At 54.0% G+C, this 23,464-nt stretch overlaps 1 protein-coding gene across 2 annotated transcripts; it reads right to left on the bottom strand.

Moving 5' to 3' along the window:
• Window positions 1-1,832: 1,832 nt before the first annotated feature.
• Window positions 1,833-22,369, bottom strand: NUCB1 (nucleobindin 1). Of its 2 annotated transcripts, none has more exons than XM_026481875.4 (13): window positions 22,078-22,369; window positions 21,540-21,679; window positions 18,908-19,015; window positions 16,433-16,565; window positions 11,768-11,871; window positions 7,862-8,047; window positions 7,528-7,618; window positions 4,468-4,526; window positions 4,106-4,198; window positions 3,929-4,021; window positions 3,402-3,572; window positions 2,841-2,937; window positions 1,833-2,729 (listed from the first exon to the last, which is right to left on the bottom strand). In XM_026481875.4, exons 2-13 carry the CDS (start codon window positions 21,666-21,668, stop codon window positions 2,617-2,619), a joined length of 1,377 nt encoding a protein of 458 aa, XP_026337660.1. In that variant the 5' UTR covers window positions 21,669-21,679; window positions 22,078-22,369; the 3' UTR covers window positions 1,833-2,616. The 2 variants fall into 2 exon arrangements, with proteins under 2 accessions (XP_026337660.1, XP_026337659.1); XM_026481874.4 differs by having other exon boundaries at window positions 21,510-21,679; window positions 22,078-22,184.
• Between the last annotated feature and the right edge of the window lie 1,095 nt (window positions 22,370-23,464).

The raw sequence follows: 23,464 nt of genomic DNA, 5'->3' as shown, positions 1-23,464 counted from the left end.
GGGACCTGGAGTGAGAGCCAAGGGATTGACAGAGGGCAGAAGACAATGTAGAACTTAAAGGCAGAGCATCAGCAAATAGACAGGAGCCCATTCTCTTGATGTCTTCTGGCGAGGGCTGCTTGGCTGGGCTCAGGTGGCCACAGTGCGGGTCTGTAACCTGAGGAAGACACCCACTTCCTAACTCTTACTCTCTGTACGGAGACAAGAAAACGATGGTGTTGGAAGTGTGGCAAATCCAGTCTGAGCGTGGGCACCAGCACTTTCCAGGACTGGCAGGCAACATCGTGTGCAGACCTTGGAGGACGTTGAAATCATGGCAAGAGGAGATCCTGTGCCAGCCAGCCCCTAGCCAGGAATTCCAAAAAGAGCCTCCAGGGTCATTCCACAGATAGTCCTCCCAGATGGAACACAATATTTACTGAGCATCCAATTGGTTCTAGGTCCCGAGGACACATGAGAAATGAGACAGACACTTTCTCGGCCCTCCTATCAGCTCTCAGGGCTTAGTTATGTTCTAAGAACCGAAAACAGGCCAGCATGGTTGAAGGAAAAAGATGGCGGGCCCATAGTTGAAGGAAAAAGATGGCGGGCCAGTACGATGGAAGTTGGGGCTGGGGAGGCAGGCAGGGGAGGAGTCAGGAAGGGTTTGGAGAGGCCACCCAAGTTTTCAGCAGGAGCAGCAGGGACAAAGATCTAATTTGGGCAGCTTCTCGTTTCTGCACCCACCATTCGCATGACTCATATATTCACTGAGCAAACATTTTTACTTTTGACCTGGTCCTGTGCAGCGTGATGCTGGATGCCCAGGGATGCAGCTCTGCTCCCTGCCGCCCTCTAGTGGGCGAAAGAGACACAACCTGTGAGGTCGCAACATCACAAGTTCTGGTGTTTAGAGCGTGGACATCTCCCGCGTCCATATTGCTGTTGTTACGAGGTTAGGGGGCAGTGATTGTCCTCTGGGGCAAGGACCCTTACTTCTTCTGGGGTGTCTTCAGCTCCTGCATGCCCCGGATCTTATCCAGAGGCCAGAGACAAAGGCCTCAGTGGTTTTGTACCAGTCAACCAGCAGCTCCTTGACCCATCCCTCCACATTCATCTCCAACTCCAAGATTTCCTCTTTCTGGGAGAGAGGTGCTCCGGGATCCACTGCTCCAGGCTGAAGTGCTTCTGCAGCTCCTTGCAGTCATACTTGACCAAGACCTTCCCTTGATGCCTTACTCCTTGCTGCCAGAGCCCTTGCCTGCAGCCCCGGGGGCCTCTGAAAGTGGACGCGGGGCCCTGGACCACAGGCTACCACTTCGGCTGCCTTGGTGGCCAAGTGCACACCTGGCCACATCCTTTCTGTGGGCACCAAACTAGACAGACCCCCTGCCCAGTGGTGTGTTGGTGAACAGGCTTTGGTGGGGAGGGGTAGGAGGAGGCTCTGATTTGTCGTCTCTGCCGATTTCCTTCATCAGCTGTTGGTGTGGAGGTGTGACATCCGGAGCAGCTGCAGCCACTCTGGGGAGAAGCTAGAACTAGGGATATGGGAGAAAGTGGTTCCCTGGAATCACCCTACCTCGGGATGTCTTGTGTTGGGAGGTAATACTTCTTTTTCTTTACTAAACCTTTCTATCCTTGTGGCTGGGATCCTGCTGGAGGGTGTGTGTGTGTGTGTGTGTGTGTGTGTGTGTACACAGTGGACTTATCAGGAGAGGACAAAAAATTGCCAGGATGGAGCCTCTCAGATATTACGCTTGAATTGAATTTTACAGAATGAGGAGGACTTTAGCAGGGGGGTTGAGGATGAAGTTTCAGAGGGAACAGTATATACAAAGACAAAGAGGCAAAGATTGTTCCAGAAAGTGTATTTGGATGGAACTGGAATACAGAGAAGAACTCGGAGCCATGTGAGAGAAGGCCAGAAAGTGGGGTGGCGCCTCCCACGTGGGCTGACGGCCTGGAACCTGATCCTGGGGCAGGGTTGTGCTCCGGGACCCTTCTGGGTCTGTGCGGAGAAGAGGCAAGGAGCCAGGCAGTCAGGGCAGAGGCCGAGGCAGCTGGAAGCCAGGGGTCAGGGAGAGTCTGGGTTCCTGGGATCAGCGCTACTCAGCTATGCTGACTCTGCTGTCCCTCACAGCCAGCCACGGGGAAGACCCCATCCTTGAGGCATTGGTGGTCCTCTCGAGGGACCACCCAAGCCTCATCAACCGACAGAAGCCGGGAAACAGGCAGAATTCCAGCAGCTTTGGGGATGGATGCAGGACGCCAGAGTAGCCGGGCAGCCGGGCAGCTGAGGCCAAACCATCTAAGACGGCAGGCATGAGGGAGCCCCTTCTTGGGAGGGAGCAGACTTCCCTAAGTCAGGGTGACCCAGTGAGGGCCCAGCTAGACTCGAGAAGGCAGTCCGTTGGAGGGGCTTGGAAAGAAGGGACCACAGACCGGAGGCTGTGGAAGCTGAGGTGGCAAGTGCAGGGCTCGGGCAGCAACGTGTGAAGAGCCGCCCGGCCCGCCCCTCCCCCAGGCGGCCACACAAGTTGCTGGCCCCCAGAGAAGGTGGGTGTCAACTCCTCATCCCCCTCCCATCAGCTGCCTCTGTAGGAACCCAGAGTGTGGGGGTGGGGGATCCCAGGAGGATCACAGGTGTTGGGTATCCGACTGGGGCAGCTCAGGGGGCTGATCAGGAACCTTCTTTTCTGAAGGGTCTACGTCCTTCTGGTCACCAGCTGGAGCTGGGACAGGCGCGTCGTCTGGAAATGGAGGGAGGAAATGGTAGCACTAGGCATCCCAGCTTCTTCCTCCCTCGGACCCAGGAGTCGGCCACCAGCTCCCTCCCCCGGGGTGCCCAGGGCCCGGAGCACCTGTGTCTGGGTGGAACTGGAGCTGTCCCTCGGGGCCAGGGGCTGGGTTGTTCTGGCCTTGCTGCTGCTGCTTTCTTTGTTCCATTTGCAGAACGGCCTGGAGCGGGAGGCGGAGATGGGACAGGTAAGAGGGGATGACAGCGAGTCTCCATGGCAACTTGCTAAGTGGTCCTAAACCCATTCCTCCCCTATGGGGCTTAGTTTTTTTCTCTCTGAGAGTTGGGCTTAACAGTTAAAAAGATCCAGTTTTCCCTCCCCTGTCATGGCTTGAGTCATACCTCGGGACAGGGGAGACTTCACTGAACCCTTGCTGAGTCTAACCTCCTCCTCCGTCCTTGGCCTCCCCCCCTTTCCTGCCTAGAGCCCCACTGCCCTTATCCAACATGGCAGCCAAAGAGCTGTCAGGGATGGGGACATCTGCCCTTACTCAAGATGGCGGTCGCCACCGGGGGCTCTACTAGTGATGAACACAGTGGCCACAGGCCTTCCCAGCCTCTGAACACACAAGGACAAAGGCCACCAGGGACTCAGAGGATGGGCCCAGCCTCCCTGGCCAGTCACCTGCTGTAGCTCTCTCTTCTGGGCCTCCAGGCGGCCCTGAGAGCGCCCTAGGGCCTCCGTCTCCTGGCTCAGGCGCTGCGCCTTGGCATTCAGCTCAGCCTCCCGGGCGGCCAGCTCCTCCTCAAAACGCCTCAGTTCATCCTCCGTGTAGGCAGGGTGCATCTCCACTGTCTGCGAGGTGGGGACAGGGGCCCTTAGCAGGGTGACGTCAGCCTAGGCCCACCCGCGCTGGGGAGGGCTCCGCTAACAGAGGAGGTCTGGGGAAGGCTGGGAGGCCTGGGTCATGTGTGCGGACAGAAGACATCTGAGTGGAAGCCGAAGAGGGTGATGAAGACCCAGAGAAAGGGGAGAACAGGGACCCAGAGGGGGACGGAGACAGAACCCAGAGACAGAAGGAGGCAGAGACCCAGGGTGGGGGCGGGGAGCAGAGACCCAGAGAGTAAGAGAAGTGGCCAGCGACTCTGAAAGAAGGGTTAGGGCTGGGGGAGACCAGTATTCAGGACTCAGGGAATCCTCCATGGCCTCACCTCCCAGCCCTCCCCGGTGTCCCCGAAATCCTTCCTCTGCGTGGATGCGAGGAACTCCTCCAGGGTCACGAGGCGGTCCTGGTTGGTGTCCACCTGGGGAGCCAGGGTAAGCGACAGAGCTGGGCCTCACTCCACCTCTGCCCCCACTCTCCCCGTGATCCCGGTCCCCCCTCTCACATTCTTCATCACGTGCTCCCTCATGCGAAGCCGCTCCTCCTCCATCTCCCGCATGTCATCTTCTTCATTCTTTGGGTCATACACCTTCTCCAGCTGTAGCGGAGTCAAGCAAGAGGCAGGACATATTGAAGGGTCTAGGGCAACCTCTCTCCTAGGCTACTCCGCCTCTTTACACACACAACCGGGCAACTTAAACTCCCAGAAGTCTTTGGGGCCACCCTGCCACTCCTGGTAGCCTCTTTTTGTCCCAGGGGCTGCTGGGAGTTGTAGTTTCCCTGGAGTTCCCATCCAGGGGGCTCTGAGGGGACACGTGGCAGACGTGGGCATCCTCTGTACCCATGCTTTCCAAGATGCTCGCTCACCTCTTTGGTGAAGAGGGCCTCCAGCTCCTGTTCATCCAGGACCCCATCACTGTTGATATCTGTGGGGGAGACAACAAGGTATCTTGGGGGGACTGAGCACAGGGCAGGGCAGGTCTCTGAGGAACCTGCTAGAGAATGAATTGGGGGCTGATGTGGGCTCTGTTATCAGAGGACAGGTATCCTTGGGTCTCCAACAATACAATGATACCCTTCAGGCTTCAGTGCCCCATTGGCCCACTGCTAGGACAGACTGATCCCTACCAACCAGGGTCCCAAGAAGGGAATAAATGAAGGTGGCCTTCACCAGGACCATTCTTGGGATGGTTGTCACGCAGGACAACTTGATCCCTAACACCTGGTGGTCTGGGCACAGATCAACCCCTCTGCCCAGGAGCCAGGGGTGTCAGAGGCCCCCGCCACCCACAGAACCAGGCCAGAGGAACTTCCACCTGCCACCCAGCTTATATGGCTCCGAGGCTCCAGGCTTCTCAGCCGCACGGGCCACACTCGCTGTCCCCACTTCCTCTGCTCACTCAGATCAGGACCCCACTGGTCCCTCAGAGATGGCCAGGAACCTTGACCTTGCAAATCCAATGATCAATTTTTTTTTTTAAGATTTTATTTTTAAGCAATCTCTACATGGAATGTGGGCCTCAAAGTTACAAGCCCCAGACCAAGAGTTCCATGCTCCACTGACCAAGCCACCCAGGCACCCCGCCAATGGTTAATTTTTAACCTGCATTTTACTTGACTTTCTGCCCTGGCTTCCAGAACATCTTTCTCTCCTCCCAGATACCCCTCATTCTCCTTCATTGGCTCTGTCTTCCTCCTGAATGCTACCTATTGGTGGGCCCCAGGGCTCAGGCCATTTGATCCTCAAATCCAACATGGTGGCCGCTAGCCACACAGGGTATTTAAATTTAAATCAATTAAGGTAAAAATTCCAGTTCCTCAGTCCCACTTGTTACAGGTCAAGCATTCAACAGCCACACGTAGCTGGTGGCGGCCATATTGGGTGGCATAGAATATTTTCATCATTACAAAAAGAGTATGATTGGCTAGAACCTCTTCACATGGATTCCTCCAGCCCCTCCGCTTCCAACGCCATCCACAAGCTGCCTCCACACCTGAATATTCAACTGCCAACTCTCCTTACCACGTAAGTACCTAACAGACATCTCCATTTTAACACGAACGGACCTAGTTCCCAAGCTTCCCTGACAAATATGGTTGCTCTTCCCACTCCATCCTTCCGGTTGCTCAGGCCAAATACCTTGGAGTCACCCTTGACCCTTTTGTTCGCTCCTAATCCTCATCCAGTCCATCCGTGAGTCCTCGCAGCTTGCCCTTCAAGATAAATCCAGAATCCAATCACTCTTCCCTACTTCCCAGGGCACAGCCACCGCCATCTCTGGCCTTCTCCTGGCTTCGGCCCTCACGCCGTACGGCCTCTCCTCTTGTGGTGCCCCATCCCAGAGAGATCAAATCCAAATTCCTTAACTCGGCTGGAAGGCTCTGAGCAATCCGGCTGCTGTTACCTTGGGAACCCACGTTCACTCCTCCCCTCTGCGTGTTCGCTGTTCCCTCCGCCTAGAATGCGCTTCCCCCCAAATATCTGCAAGGCTCAACCTCTCACTTCACTGGAGTCTAGGTTCAAATGTCATCTCTCTAGAGCTGTACTGTCCAGTGGAGCACTCGCCACGTGGGACGCATGACACTTAAATTAGTAACAGCCAAATACAATGAAAACTTGGGTTCCTCGACATTATGCTAAATGAAGTAAGCCAGCAGCAAACAAGACAAATACTGTACGATTCCATTTCTATGAAGTAGCTAGAACAATGCAATTCATGCAGGCAGGAGCCAGAGCAGAGGTGGCCAGGGGCTGGGGGGAGGGGTAGCGGGCAGTTGTTGATTAACAGTTTTCGTTTCGAAGAGGATGAAAAGAAGGCTGGAGGTTGACTGCACAACGGCGTGGGTGTCCTTAACGTTCCTGAACCGTATACTTAAAAAGGAGCTGAAGATGGGACATTTCATGTTAAGTGTACTTTTTTACCACAATTACAAATTTTAATAAAATTCATGTCTCCAAACTAAAAACGAATTCGGTTCCTCGGTACATTTCAGGAGCTCAATAGCCACATGCGGCTGGTGGGTACGACACACTCTACGCCCTGAACCCTGCTGTCGTCTTTTCCATGTTACTTACCTCTTATCACTGCCCGAGACGCTATTATAGAATCCACTTCATTGACTGTTAAGATGTAACCCCCCGCCACCCGCACTATTTTATTATCCCTGAGACCAGGAGAATCTTGTCATTGGTGGTGTGTAAGTTTAATGGGCAGGTTGTGTAAAAATTCTAGACTCTCTTACACTCCCCGGTTTTTTAGATTCACTGAAATACAGAATTACTGGTGTGCCTGATTGCTGGCTATGTGGGTGGGTGGGGGGACTCTGATTTGTTCACAGTGGCGTCAGTCCTCTGTGACTGGGTCTCTGTGCAGCTTGACCTTAGAGGGAGTTTAGTAAATGTTTGGTGAATGAATGAACCAGGCCCTGTTACATTCTGCTGACTGCTTGCAGCTTCTGGGGCAGGGTCCTAGGCACATCTGAGGGGGCCTGGCAACCCTGGGTTAGGTTTCTAGAGAGGAGGGGAATGAAGGGAGACATGTGGCTGAACCACCATGGAAAAGGTAGTTCCTCGGTCTCCGGAAGCCTGTTTATTTGGGGGCAGCCCACCCTTGGCAACAGGGCTCCTGGCAAAGACCCGGGTTTCTGGGCCGTGGTGGGAGGGGGGCCCAGCCTAACCAAGCCTGGATGGCTCCGTGAGTGGATATCAGCCAGTCCTGAGAAACGAGATGTCTGGTGTATCCCAGAGAAGAGGCCTAGCTCTTCGATGGAAGATCCTAGCCATGGGGAGGGGTGTAGCCTTCTAGACCAACAGGAGGGGCGGGCTCAGACCTCCTTGGCCTGCCTAAACCCCACTTAGTATTCAGGCCCCAGAAAGGTCAGAGCCTCAGGGTTCAGCCTGGGTCTTGGGGCTCCTCCCCACCTTACCATGCAGTATGAAGAAGGTCTTGGGGTTAAACCTGTTGGGGTCCAATCCATCCAGCTCCTCCCACACCTCCTTCAACTGGGCTTGGCTGCCCTGTGGAGGGGAGAGCCAGGGGCTCATGAGCAAGAAGTCTGAGTCCCCCCCATCCCGCAAATGTCATTTCCCTCAAGCAAGAAAAACTACAACTCCCAGCAGCCCCTGGGGTGGCTGAGGACATTTAAAAGGACTTTTGGCCTCACGGTCGGCTGGGAATTGTAGTTCTTTAGCTACTTTCTCATCTTGTGGTGCTTGGAGAGTTGGACTCAGTGGGGGGTAGCCACAAATGGGGGTTCTTACAGGTACGTTGACTTTGGGGTGCTCTCGGTGCCGGCGCTGTTGTTCTTCCAGCTTCCTCTCTGCCTCCTTTCGCTGCTCCTCCCCCAGCGACTCCAGATAACGGCGTCTCTCATGTTCCTTGAGCATCTCATAGCGTTTGAACTCTTCATGGTGGGCCGCGTCATACTGGGCAAGGTCCCGGGTGGCCTGGGGAAAGGCAAACCGTCATTCTCATCTCACCACCACACCCAGGCCCTAATTTCAACCTCCAAATTCCAGGCCCTCAGCCTTGAACCTGGTCAAGCACCATCTCGACCTCCACCCAGTCCTGGGTTCCATGTCCTGAGCTCACTTCTTGATCTCTGTGACCCACTCTTGCCCCATGACACAGCCTCCCCTCTCTATTTGTTCAAAAGAAATTAGGACGGTTACACAGTAACAACTGTTTTTAAAAAGTTTATTTATTTAGGTAATCTCTACACCCAACATGGGTCGAACTCATGACCCTCCGAGACGAAATGACCCAGGCTCTTCCGACTGAAGCAGCCAAGCACCCCTACACAGTAAGAACATCGACCCACCTCTTTCAAGTCCTCCACAACCTCAGAATCTTGGAGGAATGGGGCGCCTGGCTGGCTCAGTGGGTGGAGCATGTGACTCTTGATCTCAGGGTTGTAAGTTAGAGCCCAACACTGGGTATAGAAATTACTTAAAAATAAACTAAAATAAAGATCTTGGAGAAATAAGCAATAAGGAACAGCACTCGAGGTGGACTTAATAGGGAAAGGAATGCAGCTAGGTGATAAAGAACGCTGGGTCTCTAATTACTTTGCCCAGGGTTCAAACCCAGGCTCTGCTGTGTGAACCAATCCCACTAGGCTGTGCGACCTTGGGCAAGTTACTTAGCCTCTCTGTGCCTCAGTTTCCTCCTCTGTAAATTGGAGATAGCAATACGACACTGGGTTGAAGAGTATCGCCCCCCCTCAAAAAATTCATGTCTACCCAAAACGCCGAAATGTGAACTTATTCGGAAACAGAATCTTTGTAGATTTATTTAGTTACAGTGAGGCCCTACCAGATTAGAGTAGGCCCTAAATCCAAGTGAATGGTGTCTTTATAAAAAGGCCACAGACAGGGGTGCCTGGGTGGCTCAGTCGTTAAGCGTCTGCCTTCGGCTCAGGGCGTGATCCTGGCGTTCTGTGATCGAGCTCCACATCCGGCTCCTCCGCTGGGAGCCTGCTTCTTCCTCTCCCACTCCCCCTGCTTGTGTTCCCTCCCTCGCTGGCTGTCTCTCTCTCTCTCAAATAAATAAATAAAATCTTAAAAAAAAAAAAAAAAAAAGGCTACAGACGGGGTGCCTGGGTGGCTCAGGCAGTTAAGCCTCTGCCTTCGGCTCAGGTCACGATCCTGGAGTCCTGGGATCGAGCCCCGTGTTGGGCTCTCTGCTCAGCGGAGAGTCTGCTTCTCCCTCTCCCTCTGACCCTGCCCCCTCTTGTGCTCTCTCTCTCTCAAGTAAATAAATAAGTAAAATCTTAAAATAAAATAAAATAAAATAGAATAAAGAAGGCTACAGAGAAGACAGAGAGAGACACAGGGAGAACACCATGGAGGCAGAGGCTCGAGTGATGGGTCTACAAGTTGCAGAATGCTGGCAGCCTCCAGAAGCCAGAAGAAGCAAGAGGTGGGTTTTTCTCTCTAGCTTCTAAAGAGAGTACAGCTCTGCCAAAGCCTTGGTTTTGGCGCAGGGATACTGATTTTGGACTACTGGCCTCCAGAACTATGAGAGAATACATTTCTGTTTTTATTTTTATTTTTTTCATTTGAATTTTTTGTTTTTTTTATTTTTAAGAAACCTCTACACCCAACACGGGGCTCAAACTCACAACCCCGAGAACAACAGTCACGCGTTCTACTGACCGAGCCTGCCAGGTGCCCCACATTTAAGACACTGAGTCTGTGGTAAGCTGTTGCGGCAGCCCCAGCAAACTAACAGCCCCAGCAAGACCCTTCTTGGATTCTGGTCTACACCGTATGATAATTTTAAGGTATTTTAAGCCACTAAGTTTGTGGTAATTTGTTACAGGGCAGCATAGGAAATGAACACAGCTGTTGCGTGGGGAAGAGGTTCTCAAGCTGGGGTGACTGGCCCACAGGAGACCACCGTCAATGTCTAAGGGCATTTTTGGTTATCACAGTGAAGGTCTACAGGCATCGAGTGGATAGCGAGCAGAGATGTGGCTAAACGTCATACAACGCACAGAAATCCCCCACAACAGAATTATCCAGCCCCAAACGTCAAGAGTGCAGAGTTGAGAAATCCTGCCAGCGAGCTTGGAAGGCAGAAGCAGGGAGCCCAGTGAGGAAGCGACTATGAGAGACGATGGGAGTCAAAACTAGGAGAAGGACAGTGGGGCTGGAGAAAAGTGGACAGTTTCTAGAATGTTCTGGAAATGAGTGGCAAAAACATCCCTCGGACTGAGCCCAATGCCAAGAATAGACGCGATTGGCTGCTATTATCGTCATCGCCACTAGATGGAGCTCCAGTAGGCCAGAAAAGCAGGGCTGAGGCCAGGCGGAGGCCAGGCGGTGGCCCTGGCTCAGTCCGGAGGTGCTGGGGACCTGTGGAAGGAATGGGAAGGCAGGGGCAGGTCTGGGCATCCCCTTGCACTCCCCAGCCCCGCCGCCCTTGGCCTTCGCCATGAGGCTGGGCTGGAGATCCCACTTCTCAGATAAGGACTCTATTACTCCAATGGCTGCTATTACGAATTATCATACATTTGGTGGCTTAAAACAACACACATTTGGGGGCACCTGGCTGGCTCAGTCTGTCAGACAAGCGACTCTTGATCTCAAAGTTGTGAGTTCAAGCCCCAAACTGGGTGTGGAGCCTAGTTAAAAAAGAAAGAAAAAGGGGCGCCTGGGTGGCACAGCGGTTAAGCGTCTGCCTTCAGCTCAGGGCGTGATCCCGGCGTTCTGGGATCGAGCCCCACATCAGGCTCCTCCGCTATGAGCCTGCTTCTTCCTCTCCCACTCCCCCTGCTCCCCCTGCTTGTGTTCCCTCTCTCACTGGCTGTCTCTATCTCTGTCGAATAAATAAATAAAATCTTAAAAAAAAAAAAAAGAAAGAAAGAAAGAAAAAAGAAAGAAAGAAAGAAAAGGAAGGAAGGAAGGAAGGAAAGGGAGAGAGAAAGAAAGAAAAAACACCATACATTTATCATCTTACAGTATGGAGGCCAGAGATGTGAAATTAGTTTCACGGAGCTCAAATTACAGTGGAGGCCGAGCTGTGCTCCCTCTCCAGACTTGGGGACAATCCTTTTCTTTGGCTCTTCTAGTTTCTAGAGCTGCCTTCCACGCTTACAGCTCCTTCCTCCACCTGCAAAGCCAGCAGCGGCAGGAGAGCCCTTGCTTCAGTGGTCACATGGCCACCTCCTAAGGTGATGACACCTCCCTCTGTGAGGACAGGGAGGGCCCCCTGGATAGCCCAGGATCATGTCACCAGCTCAGGACTCTCAACTTCATCACATCTGCAAAATCTCTTTCGCCACGTGAGGTCACGTAGCCACAGGTTCCACTGATTAGGATGTGCAGGATGTGACCTCCTTGGTGGGGAGGAGGGGGGCATGATTCTGCCTCCCACGAGGACACAGAGGGGACAGTGCCCCCCCCCCCCGCCCTGCCCAAGTTATATGGGAAGGACAAAGCCGAGGAGGGATTTGAAACCAGGTCTGAAGGGAGCCCAGCCTGTTCTGCCTATGCCTCCGCTCTCCCAGAGAGAATGTGGGGAGGGCTTCGGGCACCGACCTCAGAGAACACCAGACTGATCGGGTGCATGTCCCAGGCTCCGCTCCCTTCTCCCCTTCCACAAAGCCTCCTTCGGTCCTCTACCTATAGCCCCCGCCCCACCCCACCCCCCCGCCACGCTACCGTCTGGATCAGCAGCTCCAGGTCCCGGGCCTCAAAGGTGTGCTGATTCTGAGGGTCCAGGTGCTCAAACTGCTTCAGGAGGCTCAGGTGATCCAACTGTACATCTGGATGAGGGAGAAGTATTAAAACAAACTCATGGAATGTTCTTTCTTTCAAAATCCCTATCCTGGGCTAGATGCGCTCTAAAGAAGGTCACAGAGGGCACTGAGAAAGCCCACAGGATGGCCTAAATTGGGTCTGGGGCAATCAGGGAGGGCTTCCTGGAGGAGGTGATACCACAATGGACTCTGATGCTTAAAACAACAACAACCATGATAATAATTAACACATGTTATGCACCTACTATATGCCAGGCTCTGCTTTAAACACATTAAATATATTCATGCATTTTTTAAAGAGTTTATTTGTGACAGAGAGAAAGAGAGAGCACGTGTGCGCACACACACACACAAGCAGGGGGAGCAGCAGGCAGAGGGAGAAGCAGGCTCCCTGCTGAGCAGGGACCCGATGCAGGACTCGATCCCAGGACTCTGGGCTCATGACCTGAGCCAAAGGCAGGCATTAGCCAACTGAGCCACCCAGGGGTCCCTAATGCATTTATTTTTCACAAAAATCTTAAAACATAGGTCCTATGATTATCCCATTTTATGGATGTGAAAACTGAGGCCCAGAGAGGGTAAGGGACTTGTCTAGGTCACCACTATCTAGGAAGTGGCAGAGGGAGTATTAGAACCAGGTGTTGGGCTCCAAAGCACATAAACTCAAGCCCTGTTACGGGTTGAATTACGTGCCCCAAATCCATTTGCTGGAGTCCTAACCCCCAGACCCTCAGAATGTGACCTTATCGGCAGAGAGGGTCTTCCCAGAGTGATTGAGTTAAAATGAGGTCACAGGGTGGACCCAAATCCAATAGGGCTGGTTTCCTTCTAAAAGGGAAAAATCTGGACACCCCGGGGAAGACAAGAGGTGGAGGCTGGCCATCTCCAAGCCAAAGAGAGAGACCCAGAACCGATCCTGCCACGACTTGATCTTGGACTTCTGGCCTCCACGGTTGTGAGACAATACATTTCTGTTGTTCCTTGTACGAGAGACCCTCATCGAACAGGCCCTGCTCACGTGGCACCCTCCTTGCCCGGGAGTTTCCAAGCAGTAAGGAAGCGAGAGAGCACATACTCAACAGCCAGGCCTTCACTGAACGCACATCTTTCAAGGCCTCCTGGGGGCCCCTGATGTGAATCAGACCCAGGCCGGCCCTCCAGTGGCTCCCGGTCGGGGGCGGGGGGATCCCGGGGGGAGGGACCCGTGGAGGCAGCTGTGGCAGGGCTGAGCCCAGAGGTGGGACAGGCACTCAGGACACAGACACAGGTCAAATTTCATGGTGCATCATTTATGCCACAGACGCGTGCTGAGCTCCTTACTCTGGGCCAGACGCGGTGCCCGGCACTGGCGACGCAATGGGAACCAGATAGCAGCAGCATCTGCCCCCCTTGCCCTCAGCACCCAGCAGAGAGACAGAGGACGAACACACGACCCCCAGGACTCAGACTCCTTCATGCAGCCCCGTCAGGGTAGGAGCTGAGACAGAAGCTCAGCCAGCCTGCAAAGAGCCCCGAGAATGTCCCAGGCAGAGGGAAGCACCTGGGCCAAGGTCCAGAGGTGACAGAGACGTGTTGCACTCCAGCGTTACTAAAACTGCTGACAGGAGAGGGTACCTGTGAAGGGAGGGGCTGGGCGGGCAGAGCAGCCATGATGACTGTGGACTTGGGCCTGCCGAGCACTGGGGAGCCACGATGGGTTCTAAGCAGAGGAGGGACAGGACATGGACTGGGTGCTGTGGTGGGCTGTGTCATGGGCCCCAAGATGCCCAAGCCCTGAAACCCTGGAACCTGTGACGAGGAGACCTCAGGTGGCAAAAGGGACATTGCAGATGTGATTAAATTAAGAATCTTGAGATGGGGAGATGATCCCGGATTACTCAGGAGATCCAATGTCCAATGTCAAGAGGGAGGCAGGGGCGCCTGGGTGGCTCAGTGGATTTAAGCATCCGACTCTTGATTTCGGCTCAGGTCATGATCTCAGGGTCGTGAGATCGAGCCCAGCGTCAGGTTCCATGCTCAGCACAGAGTCAGCCTCCTCTCTTCCTTTGCCCCTCCTCTCTGTTCAGGCTCTCAAGCACACGTGCACGCGCTCTCTTAAATTAATTAATTAAAAGCAAAAAAAGAGGGAGGCAGAGAGAGACCCAACTACAGTAGAAGGCCATGTGACCCCTGAACACAAAGGCTACGCAGCTAGCTTTGAGGATGAAAGAAGAGGCCACCCGCCAGGGAATGCCACTCTAATAGCCAGAAAAGACAAGGCAACAGGCTGTCCCCCAGAGCCTCTGGGAAGATCGCAGCCCCACCAACACCCTGATTTTTGCCGGGCGATACTGATTTCAGATTCGGATCTCCCAACTGTGAGGGAATCAGCGTGTTGGTTTAAGGCACTAAGTTTGTGGCAGTTTGAGGGGCGCAGGGAATAGGACACAAAGCAGGGGTGGCAGCAGGGAGCCCGGCAAAGAGGTGACTGTAGTGATCCACGCAGGACCCAAATGGCAGCAACGAATGTGCCACGTGGCCAGATTCTGGAGATGTTTTGTGTTGCTAAAAGGACAAAAGTTGAAGCACCCAGCACAGTGCCATGGGCACGACAAGCAGCCAATTCATAGGACGCATTTTTCCCACTAGTGACAAGGGAATGTCTAATTTACTAGAGATCAAGTCAGACTCCGAAGCTGTAAGAATTAAAACAGCAGGGCAGAGAAGGCGTGGGTGCGCACGCGGGCTGTCTGGTCACCGTGGAGCTCCAGCCCCCGCCCGGCGCCCGGCACACAGTAGGACCCGAGACACGTTTGCTGAATGGATCAGCGGAGTCAGGCAGAAATGAAAACAGGGGTGCCTGGGTGGCTCAGTCGGTTAAGTGTCTGCCTTCGGCTCAGGGCGTGATCCCGGTGTTATGGGATCGAGCCCCGCATCAGGCTCCCCTGCTAGGAGCCTGCTTCTTCCTCTCCTACTCCCCCTGCTTGTGTTCCCCCTCTCTCTGGCTGTCTCTGTCAAATAAATAAATAAAATCTTAAAAAAAGAAAGAAAGAAAGAAAGAAAGAAAGAAAGAAAGAAAGAAAGAAAGAAAGAAAGAAAACAGGGGCGCCTGGCTGGCTCAGTTGGTTAAGCATCTGACTTCATCTCGGGTCATGGTCTCAAGTCCTGCACGGGGGTGGGGGAGGTGGGGGGTGGAGGGGTGAGGGGGGGTCCTGTGCTCAGCGGGGAGTCTACTGCTCCCTCTCCCTCTGCCCCTCTCCCTACTCATGCACGCACGCATGCATGCGCTCTCTCTCTCTCTCTTTTTTTCTTTAAGATTTTATTTATTTATTTGAGAGCGAGAGTAAGCACGTTCTTACATTTGGTCACGCACGGCGCCAGAATAAGCCACAGGGCTATAGTAAGTGTAACACCATGGTCCGTAGCAGCCAAACGGTTCAAACAACCCAGATATCCATCAACTGATGAATCGATAAACCCCACATGGTCCACCCACACGATGGAATATTACTTGGTCCTAAAAAGGTGCAGACACACAAGACATTTCGGATGAACCGTGAAAACATTATGCAAAGTGAAAGGAGCCAGACACGAAAGGTCACCGATGGAAGGATTCCATTTATCTGAAACGTCCAAGAACAGGTAAATCCAGAGAGACGGGAAGCGGGTTACTGGTTGCAGGGGTTGAGTGGGGGGAGGAGGGGGGTGAGAGCTGAAGAGTTCAGCGTCTCTTTCTGGGGTGAGTCCAATGTTCCAAAATCAACTCCGGTCGTGGTTGTACACACCTGTGCATATACTAAAAACCACTGAATTGTACCCATTACATGGCTCAATTATATGGCATCTGAATTCTATTTCAGTAAAGCAATTGAAAAGAAAGAGCGTGGTCCCGACACGCGCTCCGACAAACCCTATCTAGGAATGTCGGAAATAGGGCGGGATCTTGGACTCGAAACCTGCCTCTCTCCTCCAGAGACAGTTTTTTTCCTTTTTTCCAGCCAAATAACTAGACTATAAAATACAGTCTCAGGTATAAATGCCAGCAAATCAGACTCATCCTAGCAGGGGAGTCAGAGAATAACAAGGCCCGGGAAAATACAGAGTACCCTTTGCAACTTCATGGTGGCTGTGCAGGAGAACGCCCTCCTTCTGAGGAAACTCACACCGAATTGGCGAAAAGAAATACAGTCTACAGGGAACTTGCAAATGGCGAATTGGCCAATCCGGGTTAAGGGTATTAAGGAGATTTTTGTACTATCCTTGCAACTTTTCTGGAAGTCAACATTTTTTTTAAGATTTTATTTATTTATTTATTTAACAGAGAGAGAGAGAGAGAGAGAGCACAAGCAGGGGGAGCGGCAGGCAGAGGGAGAAGCAGACTCCCCGCTGAGCAGGGAGCCCAATGCGGGACTCGATCCCAGGACCCTGGGATCATGACCCGACCCGAAGGCAGACGCTTAACTGACTGAGTCACCCAGGCATCCCTTAATTTTTATTTTTAAAAGCCATGGTCATTTAAAATGTTGATGCAGGGGCACCTGGGAGAGAGTCCCCAGGAGGGAGGCCCCCCTGCCCCTCCCCGGCTTACTGGGCTCCTGTTCCGCGTCCATCTTGGCCTTGAGCAGCATTCGTAGCCGAGACACCTCCTGCCGCTTGAGCTCATCCAGCTTGGTGCGCACATGGTGGCTGACGAAGTCCAGCTCCCGGCTCAGCTTTCCACTCTGCCCGAATGGAAGGGGGACACTGGTCAGGCTGGGGGCCTAGGAGGGGGAACACTGGGCAGCCACGTTCTTTCTCTGCCCTCTCTGGAAACTTCTTCCAGCTTTGGGAATCCTGGAAAGCTTATAGACCCTTTCCCCATCCGCTCCCCTAGCCTCTGAGACCAGGTCCAGCCCTTCAGCCCGGTGTCTGAGGCCCTGCCCACCTCTGTAGCCCCGTGTCCTGTCATCCATTAAATCACACTCGGTTCCAGCAACACTAACTGGGCCTCAGCCCCCACGTTCAAGGCTCTTTACCTCCTCTCGGACTTTGCACATGCTGGTTGGTCCCTCTGCCTACAATTCTCTCCCGCCACCCCTTTTCAAGCCTAAGCAGATCCTCACTGCCCCTTGAAACTCAAAGCACATGGCATCTTCCTTGGAAAGAACCTCCCGGCAACTCCCTGCTCTCCTCCCCGGGGGTGAATTCCCTGAGCTGCTCCTCCTGTCACTTCAGATTGTGTCTGTTGCTCAGAGCTGACCCCACCCCTCTCCTGCTCACAGCTCCCGCGGCTCCCCAGTGCCCCCAGGACAGAATCCCTGAGCCTGGCACTCAAGACCCCGCACGCACCCACCTCTCCAGCCCCATTGCCCCTGTCTTTGTGTCAGTGATCAGGAACCATGGGCAGACAGCTGAAGGTACCAGAATGCTTCGTTTGTACAGTTTCCATGGTCTGAAATGCCACGCCTTCACCCCCCCCACACACTGCAACAACTTCCACACCACAGACATCCCCACTCAGACTTCGAACCTCACTTGGGCAAGGAGCATCCTTGCTCTAGAAGTCCTCTCTCACTTGTCACACTGGACTGTGCCCTCCTGGACCCTCCCCTCCCGCCAGCGCCCTCCGCTATCTGTCATTGCACAGGCTGCCTTTTTGGTCACTTGAGACTCACATCGGGGCTCCCCAGCCCGCAGGGACCATGACGCTTGAGAGGCAACAGGACACGGTGACCATGGAGACAGTCCTATTCATCCCAACTAGTCAAGCATCTACTCTGGGCCAAGCCCTGCGCCGGACTCCCCGGGTCTGTCCTCTAACCTTGACCATAGCCCCATTTTACAGATGGATAACCTGAGGCCCCGCAGGAGAAGCCACTTGCCCGAGGTCCCTCGGACAGTGAGGACACCGGGTCAGTGTCATGTATCCCCGCATCCTTTTCCTGCTCAGGACCACAGGACTGGAGGGGACATTACTGCCACCACCAAGGATGATGACTGACATCCACAGGAGCCTTACGATGTGCCGACCGAGCACCTCTAGTGGGGATTTTCGCCAATCCACGCTACCACCTCTCACGTCACAGAAAGCGTTGCATCAGGCCTCCCAGTTTCTGAGAAAGACACTGAGCCCCAAAGGGTGTGGCCACTCAGGCCGAGCGAATGAGGAAGAGTTGGGATTGTACCCGGGCACCGTCCCACTCCACAACCTGCCTAACTGGCCACTCTGTTTCCAAGGTCACCTCCCAGTGCTATGACCTTGGGCTTGCGTGGGGGGGGTGCGGGTAGAGGAAGGCTGCACCTCAGTTCTCCCAGCTGGGCTCTGTGGTCTCTGGTTCGGCCGGTCCTTCAATGGGGGCCAGGTGGATGGGGACGGATGAGAGCCTCAGGAATGCTGGGAGGCTTTGCGGGAGCAGGGCCACCTGGACCCTCTCCTGGACCAAGGTGTTTGAGACTCAAGGAGGCTCTTCCAGGTGGGGCATTCCCACACGTACCAGACCAGGGAGGGGGGTCTGGGTGCGAAAGGGTGGGGAGAAGGAACGTGCCCCCCTGTCTCCTCATGGGGGAGGGCCGGCACGCACTCTGAGCTGGGCTCCGGGCTCAGCCAGCCCTGCGGGGAGACCGGGCCTATCGGGATGACGAACACTGCCACATGGGCCTCTACGTCTGCCTTTAGAAAATGAGGACAACCTCGGCCCCTCTGGAGCCTTACGTGTGCGTCTCAGCCCTTGACTGGTCTTACCTCAGGTGATCCTGACCTGAACCCCATAATGCCGATTCTGCTATTGCGCCCGCTTTACAGATGAGGAAACTGAGGCATGACGGGGGGCGGTCACACAGCATCAAAGGGTAGAGTGGAGAGAGGGAGCCTGTGCCATCTGCATCCAGGCTTAACCACACACTCCGCGCTCCTCACATCTCTTCCCAGCCGCGTGGCACCAAGAGGAAGCCCGTCCCAGTGCCTCCGTTTGGCGAGGCCTGGAGCCACATGACCCACTTAGGGAAGCCGGTCCTTTACCTGAACTCTGTCCTCCGCACGTGGGCGCCCCTCCTCCCCTCCCACCTGGCTCGCACCCAGCCGCACCTTGATGTCCTCGGCGTTGGCAGCCTGCAGCTTCTCGCGGAAATGCCCATCCGTCTCCAGCACGTTGATGACTTCCTGGAGGTAGCGGTGGTAGTACAGGCCCGTGTCCTGGGGGGACAGGGATGAAATAGCAGCCTGGCCCCCGCCCCCCTCCGGTTCCTCCCTGTATGTAGGAGCCAGGCCCCGCTCCTCTGGGCGCCGGCTGAAGGACCTGAGACCCCCCCTGCTTAGAGCAAGAGGCAGGCCTGCCCCGTGGGACAAAGGCTCTAGAGCCAGGGGACCCCAGTTCTGCTCCCCATGTGCTCTGTAACCCCAGGCAAACTGCCTGATCCTCTGGGCCGCAGCACTCATCTTTTTCCAGGCTGTTAGTGGAACGAAGTAAACATCATGCGGGGAGACAGACACCCAGCCCAGCGCTGCGCACACAGCGGGTGCTCAGAGCGGACACAAGAGTATTTGCTGGCAAGCAGCGAAACATACACTCATTCCTCATTCATCAAGCGATCACGTGCTCCTACTGTGCGCCAGTCGCCGTGACAGGGGACCCAGCAAGTGAACGAGACAGACAAAAATCCTGAGGCTCCTGGACCCAGACCTGCCATGTGTGGGTGGGTGGCATGCTCTTCTTCCTGGGCCTCCCTCTGCCATTTCAAAAGAGGCAATAAATTCCCTACTTCTCAGCGCCGTGGTGAAAAGTACAGGACATAAAGGGCCTGGCACGATGCTAAGGACATAGGAGACAACGCGATCTACCAACACTTTCATTCTGTATGTAGGGAGCACACAGTAGCTGCCTGACAACCAAGAGCTGAAGGCTCAGCCATGACACTGTGGGTACACCAATTTCCTATTGCTTCTGTAACAGACTGTCGCAGACTAAATGGCTTAGAGCAACACAAATGTCTTCTTTTCGAGAATATTCTCTTCTGGAGGGAGATCAGAAGCCCAGAACGTGTGGACAGGGCTGAGCTTAGTCTAGAAGCTCTAAGGGAGAATCTATTTCCTCGCCTTTTCCAGCTGCTAGAGGCTGCCTGCGTTCCTTGGCACGTGACCCTGCATCACTGTGACCTCTGCTTACGTCATCACATCACCTCTGACTTTGATCTTCCTGCCTCCCTCTTATAGAGAACACCTGTGATTACGCTGGGCCCACCTGGATAATACAGGGTAACTTTTCCATCTCAAGAGCTTTGTCTCAATCACACTCACAAACACTCTTTTGCTCTATAAGGGAAGATAGTCACAGGTTCTGGGAACTAAGGTGTTGACAACTGTTTGGTTTTTTTTTTTTTAGTTTATTTATCTATTTTTTTAGTAATCTCTACACCCAATGTGGGACTCGAATTCAGAACCCCGAGATCAAGAGTTTCATGGCCTACTGTCTAAGCCAGCCAGGCGCCCCAAGGTGTGGACATCTTTGATTGCTTAGCCAATGGGCTGGAATCCCAAATCTGCCAATTACTAGCTTGGTGACCTGGTTAGGACAGCTAGAATGCCTAGTTCAATTTAAATTTCAGATAAACAACAAATAACTTACAGTATAAATACACAGCTGGAGTGTACTTACACTACAAATTATTCCTGCTTATCTGAAATTCGATTTTAACTGGGTGTCTTGTGTTTTTATTTGCTAAATCTGGCAACCTTGGTCCTTGGGCAAGTTACTTAAACTCTCTTGTGCCTCAGCTTCCTCATCTGTAAAGTAAGGTTGAAGAGCACCCATGGAGTCCCGACACGACCTCCCTCTCCCCGCCCCCCACTCTGCTCCAGTCACACTGGCCATCTCTGGGTCTCTCTCCTCACTCTGCTCTCCTCACCACCCAGTCTTTGCCCAGACTGTTCTCCCTGCCTGGAATGTTCTCCCTTGAACTTCAGATTTCAGCTGGTGACCCTTCCTCTCTGACCCATCACCCTGGTGTCCATTCTCAAGAAATGTGTGGGAAGAATGAAGGGAAAGGGAACTCAGACGTGCCCTTCTGAGTCTGCAAAGATTTCACCAAGCAGAAGCCTAATTCACAAGGTGGGGACCGCCACAAAAGAGCACGGAATAATCCCTCCCAGAGATAGCCATGTGCCCATTACCGCTGAAAGCTGGAGGAGGATTCAGGCCACAAATCAGGGCCTTGACCTTGAGGATCTTTAAAGTCCCCAGTTCCCTAAGACCAAAGGTTTCATAGCATTTGATAAACACATGTTGGAATTACCTTCATAATTTTAACAACTCCCACGAGTTCCATGAAGCAAGAACACCCCCGTTAAGGAACACCACCTGCCCAAGGTGCTACTGGGAAATGTAGTTCTTTTTTGGATTCCTTCTTGAGGGGAGGGGGGGCTCTTAAAAGAATACAGATTTAGGTAGGGGGTGATGCAGATTTGTCAAAATCTGACCTGATTTCCCCCACACCTCAGAGCCAGGGGCTTAGAAATATGCGCGCGCGCGCGCGCACACACACACACACACACACACGCCCCGAGTTTTTCACCACGTCAAAGCCCCGGGACTGCAAAGAATGGCAGGCAAACTCCGAGCCGCGGCCGTGGGGGAAGTATCCACCCAGGGACGACGGGGATCCGCGGGGATTGTAGTACCACTTGCAAACACCTGGCTGGAGAGCAGGGCAGGGCCACTCACGGGGCTCTCGGTCGCAGGGCTCTCCTGCTTGGGCGCCCCCCGCTCCAGGGGCACGGCCAGAACGGCGCGCAGCAGCAGCAGCGGTGGCAGCAGGAGGACGAGGGCTGCGCGTGGCCCAGAGGAAGGCATGGCGGCGTGGCCTGTGAGGGGCAGAGAGGTGGATAATGTCTGTCCCAAGTCGCCGACTCCCCTGGGCCCAGGAGTCTGGGCCCCCAGCGTCACCCCCACCCCCCTTCTAAGAGTCGAGACTCAAAGCGTCTCGTTTCCCGGGACACAGGATTCCGCACCTCCAGCTCTTCCTTCCTTAGACCCAGGAGTCCTGGCTCCCAGAACCCAGCCTCTTCACTCAGACTCGGGAATCCGGGATCTCGACCCCTTTGCCCCAGAACCAAAGGTCCAGGCCCCCAGCCACCTCCTTTGCCAGGACCTAGAAGTACTGGTGCCCAGTCCATCCTCCCCGAGACCCAAAGATCCAGACCTCTGGTCCCCTTCTCCCGCTCCTCCCCTGGACCCAATCTAGGACGCCCCGGCCCCTCACCTTTCCTTCACCGCAGAGGGCGTTTTCCCGGGCTGGGACCTCCGGTGCGTTCCGGTGATTTCCCCCCTAGGCCACGCCCACTTTCCCGCAGAGGACCCGCCCTCAGGAGCCTGATTGGTCCGCGTTGGCTCCAGGCCCCTGGGTCCCCGTCTAGCGGCCCGCCCCTTGCCGAAGTCGCTCGTCTGTTCTCGAAAGCTTCGCGTCCTTTCTCGGAAGCTCTACCTCTTGACGCCGCATTTCCTGCCTTTCAGGCGAAAGGAAAGCCGAGGCTTTGGAAGAGAACTACAATTCCCTGCAGGCAGGGGGAAAATGAGGCCACTTCCGCGGGCAAGGAGGTCCCCTGCCTTCGCCACCTGGCAGTTGTAGTTTTCCCCATTTATTTTTCCGCAAGAAGTGGTTGCAAGTTACAAATCGGTAGCCGTTGGTATAGGTCTATAAGTTTCTCAAAGTTTCTAATATATACGCCTTGTATATATATATACACTTATATATATGTGTAGAGCGTGTATGTATATGTATGTATATAGTGTAGAGTGTACGTGTGTGTGTGTGTGTGTGTGTATACACACATATATAGTGTAGAGCGACCCAGCGATGCCGGCTCTCTTGGGTCCCTTTAAGGAACACCTTGCATGTCCTTCCAGTTCAGAACCCTGGAGCAGGGTTGCCTGGCTGCTGTAGAGGCCAAGGGTCATTGCTTTGTTGGAAGTGGAGTGTGAGGGGCCAGGAGGGAGGGGATTAGGGCAGGTCCCAGTGGGAATCCCCCCCCCCCCAGCCCTCTTTCTTTGCCTGCTTATTTCTCAGAGACCCAGAGATTAGGTCCCCAGCCAAAGAGAGGGTTAGGTATGTTTAGAAATTGCCCAGAGAGGCAAGGTACTGAGGTGTGAATGTGAAAAGCCTCTGCGGGCACGAGGAGAGGAGTTGCCAGGATCCCAGGCAGGTGGGTGCTGGAGATCTGGGGTTAGTGAGGGGCGAGTGTTTGGGGCCCAGAGTCCTAAGTTCCCGTGCCTGTGTACAGGACAGTTAGCTATTTGGGGGAGAGGGAACTGGATTCCTGGGCCCCTCAAAGTCATGAAAGCTAGAAACAGGCTGCTGGGTCCCTGACGAAGTAGATGCTGGAATTTGGGCTGCCTGGGTCCAGGAGAGAATTTTAAAGCTTAAGATCGGGTGTTGGATGGCAGAGTCCACTGAGATGTTGGGTCTGTGTCCTGACTCCTCATTCTTGCTTCTCCAGAATGTCTCAGGAGAATGACACATGGAAGAAAGAGTGAGTGGGGAAACACGACGGGCAGGGGTGGAAATGGGGGTGCAGGAGGAACTTAAAAGTTTGATTATGCCCACACTCACTCCACTCTGGCTTTATGACCATGTTTGCAAATTTAGCACC

The sequence above is a fragment of the Ursus arctos genome, unplaced genomic scaffold (assembly GCF_023065955.2).
Source record: "Ursus arctos isolate Adak ecotype North America unplaced genomic scaffold, UrsArc2.0 scaffold_19, whole genome shotgun sequence".
Classification (NCBI taxonomy): Eukaryota; Metazoa; Chordata; class Mammalia; order Carnivora; family Ursidae; genus Ursus; species Ursus arctos.
Note: the sequence above shows the minus strand (reverse complement) of the source record. Positions and strands in the feature narration are given on the sequence as shown.

Coding starts and splice junctions, on each gene's coding strand:
- NUCB1 (XM_026481874.4), bottom strand. CDS start 21,668: ATGCCTTCCTCTGGGCCACGCGCAGCCCTCGTCCTCCTGCTGCCACCG. Junction 4,022..4,105: donor GGGAGCACGTGATGAAGAAT/GTGAGAGGGGGG, acceptor CTGGCTCCCCAG/GTGGACACCAACCAGGACCG. Junction 2,730..2,840: donor CCAGTTCCACCCAGACACAG/GTGCTCCGGGCC, acceptor CTCCATTTCCAG/ACGACGCGCCTGTCCCAGCT.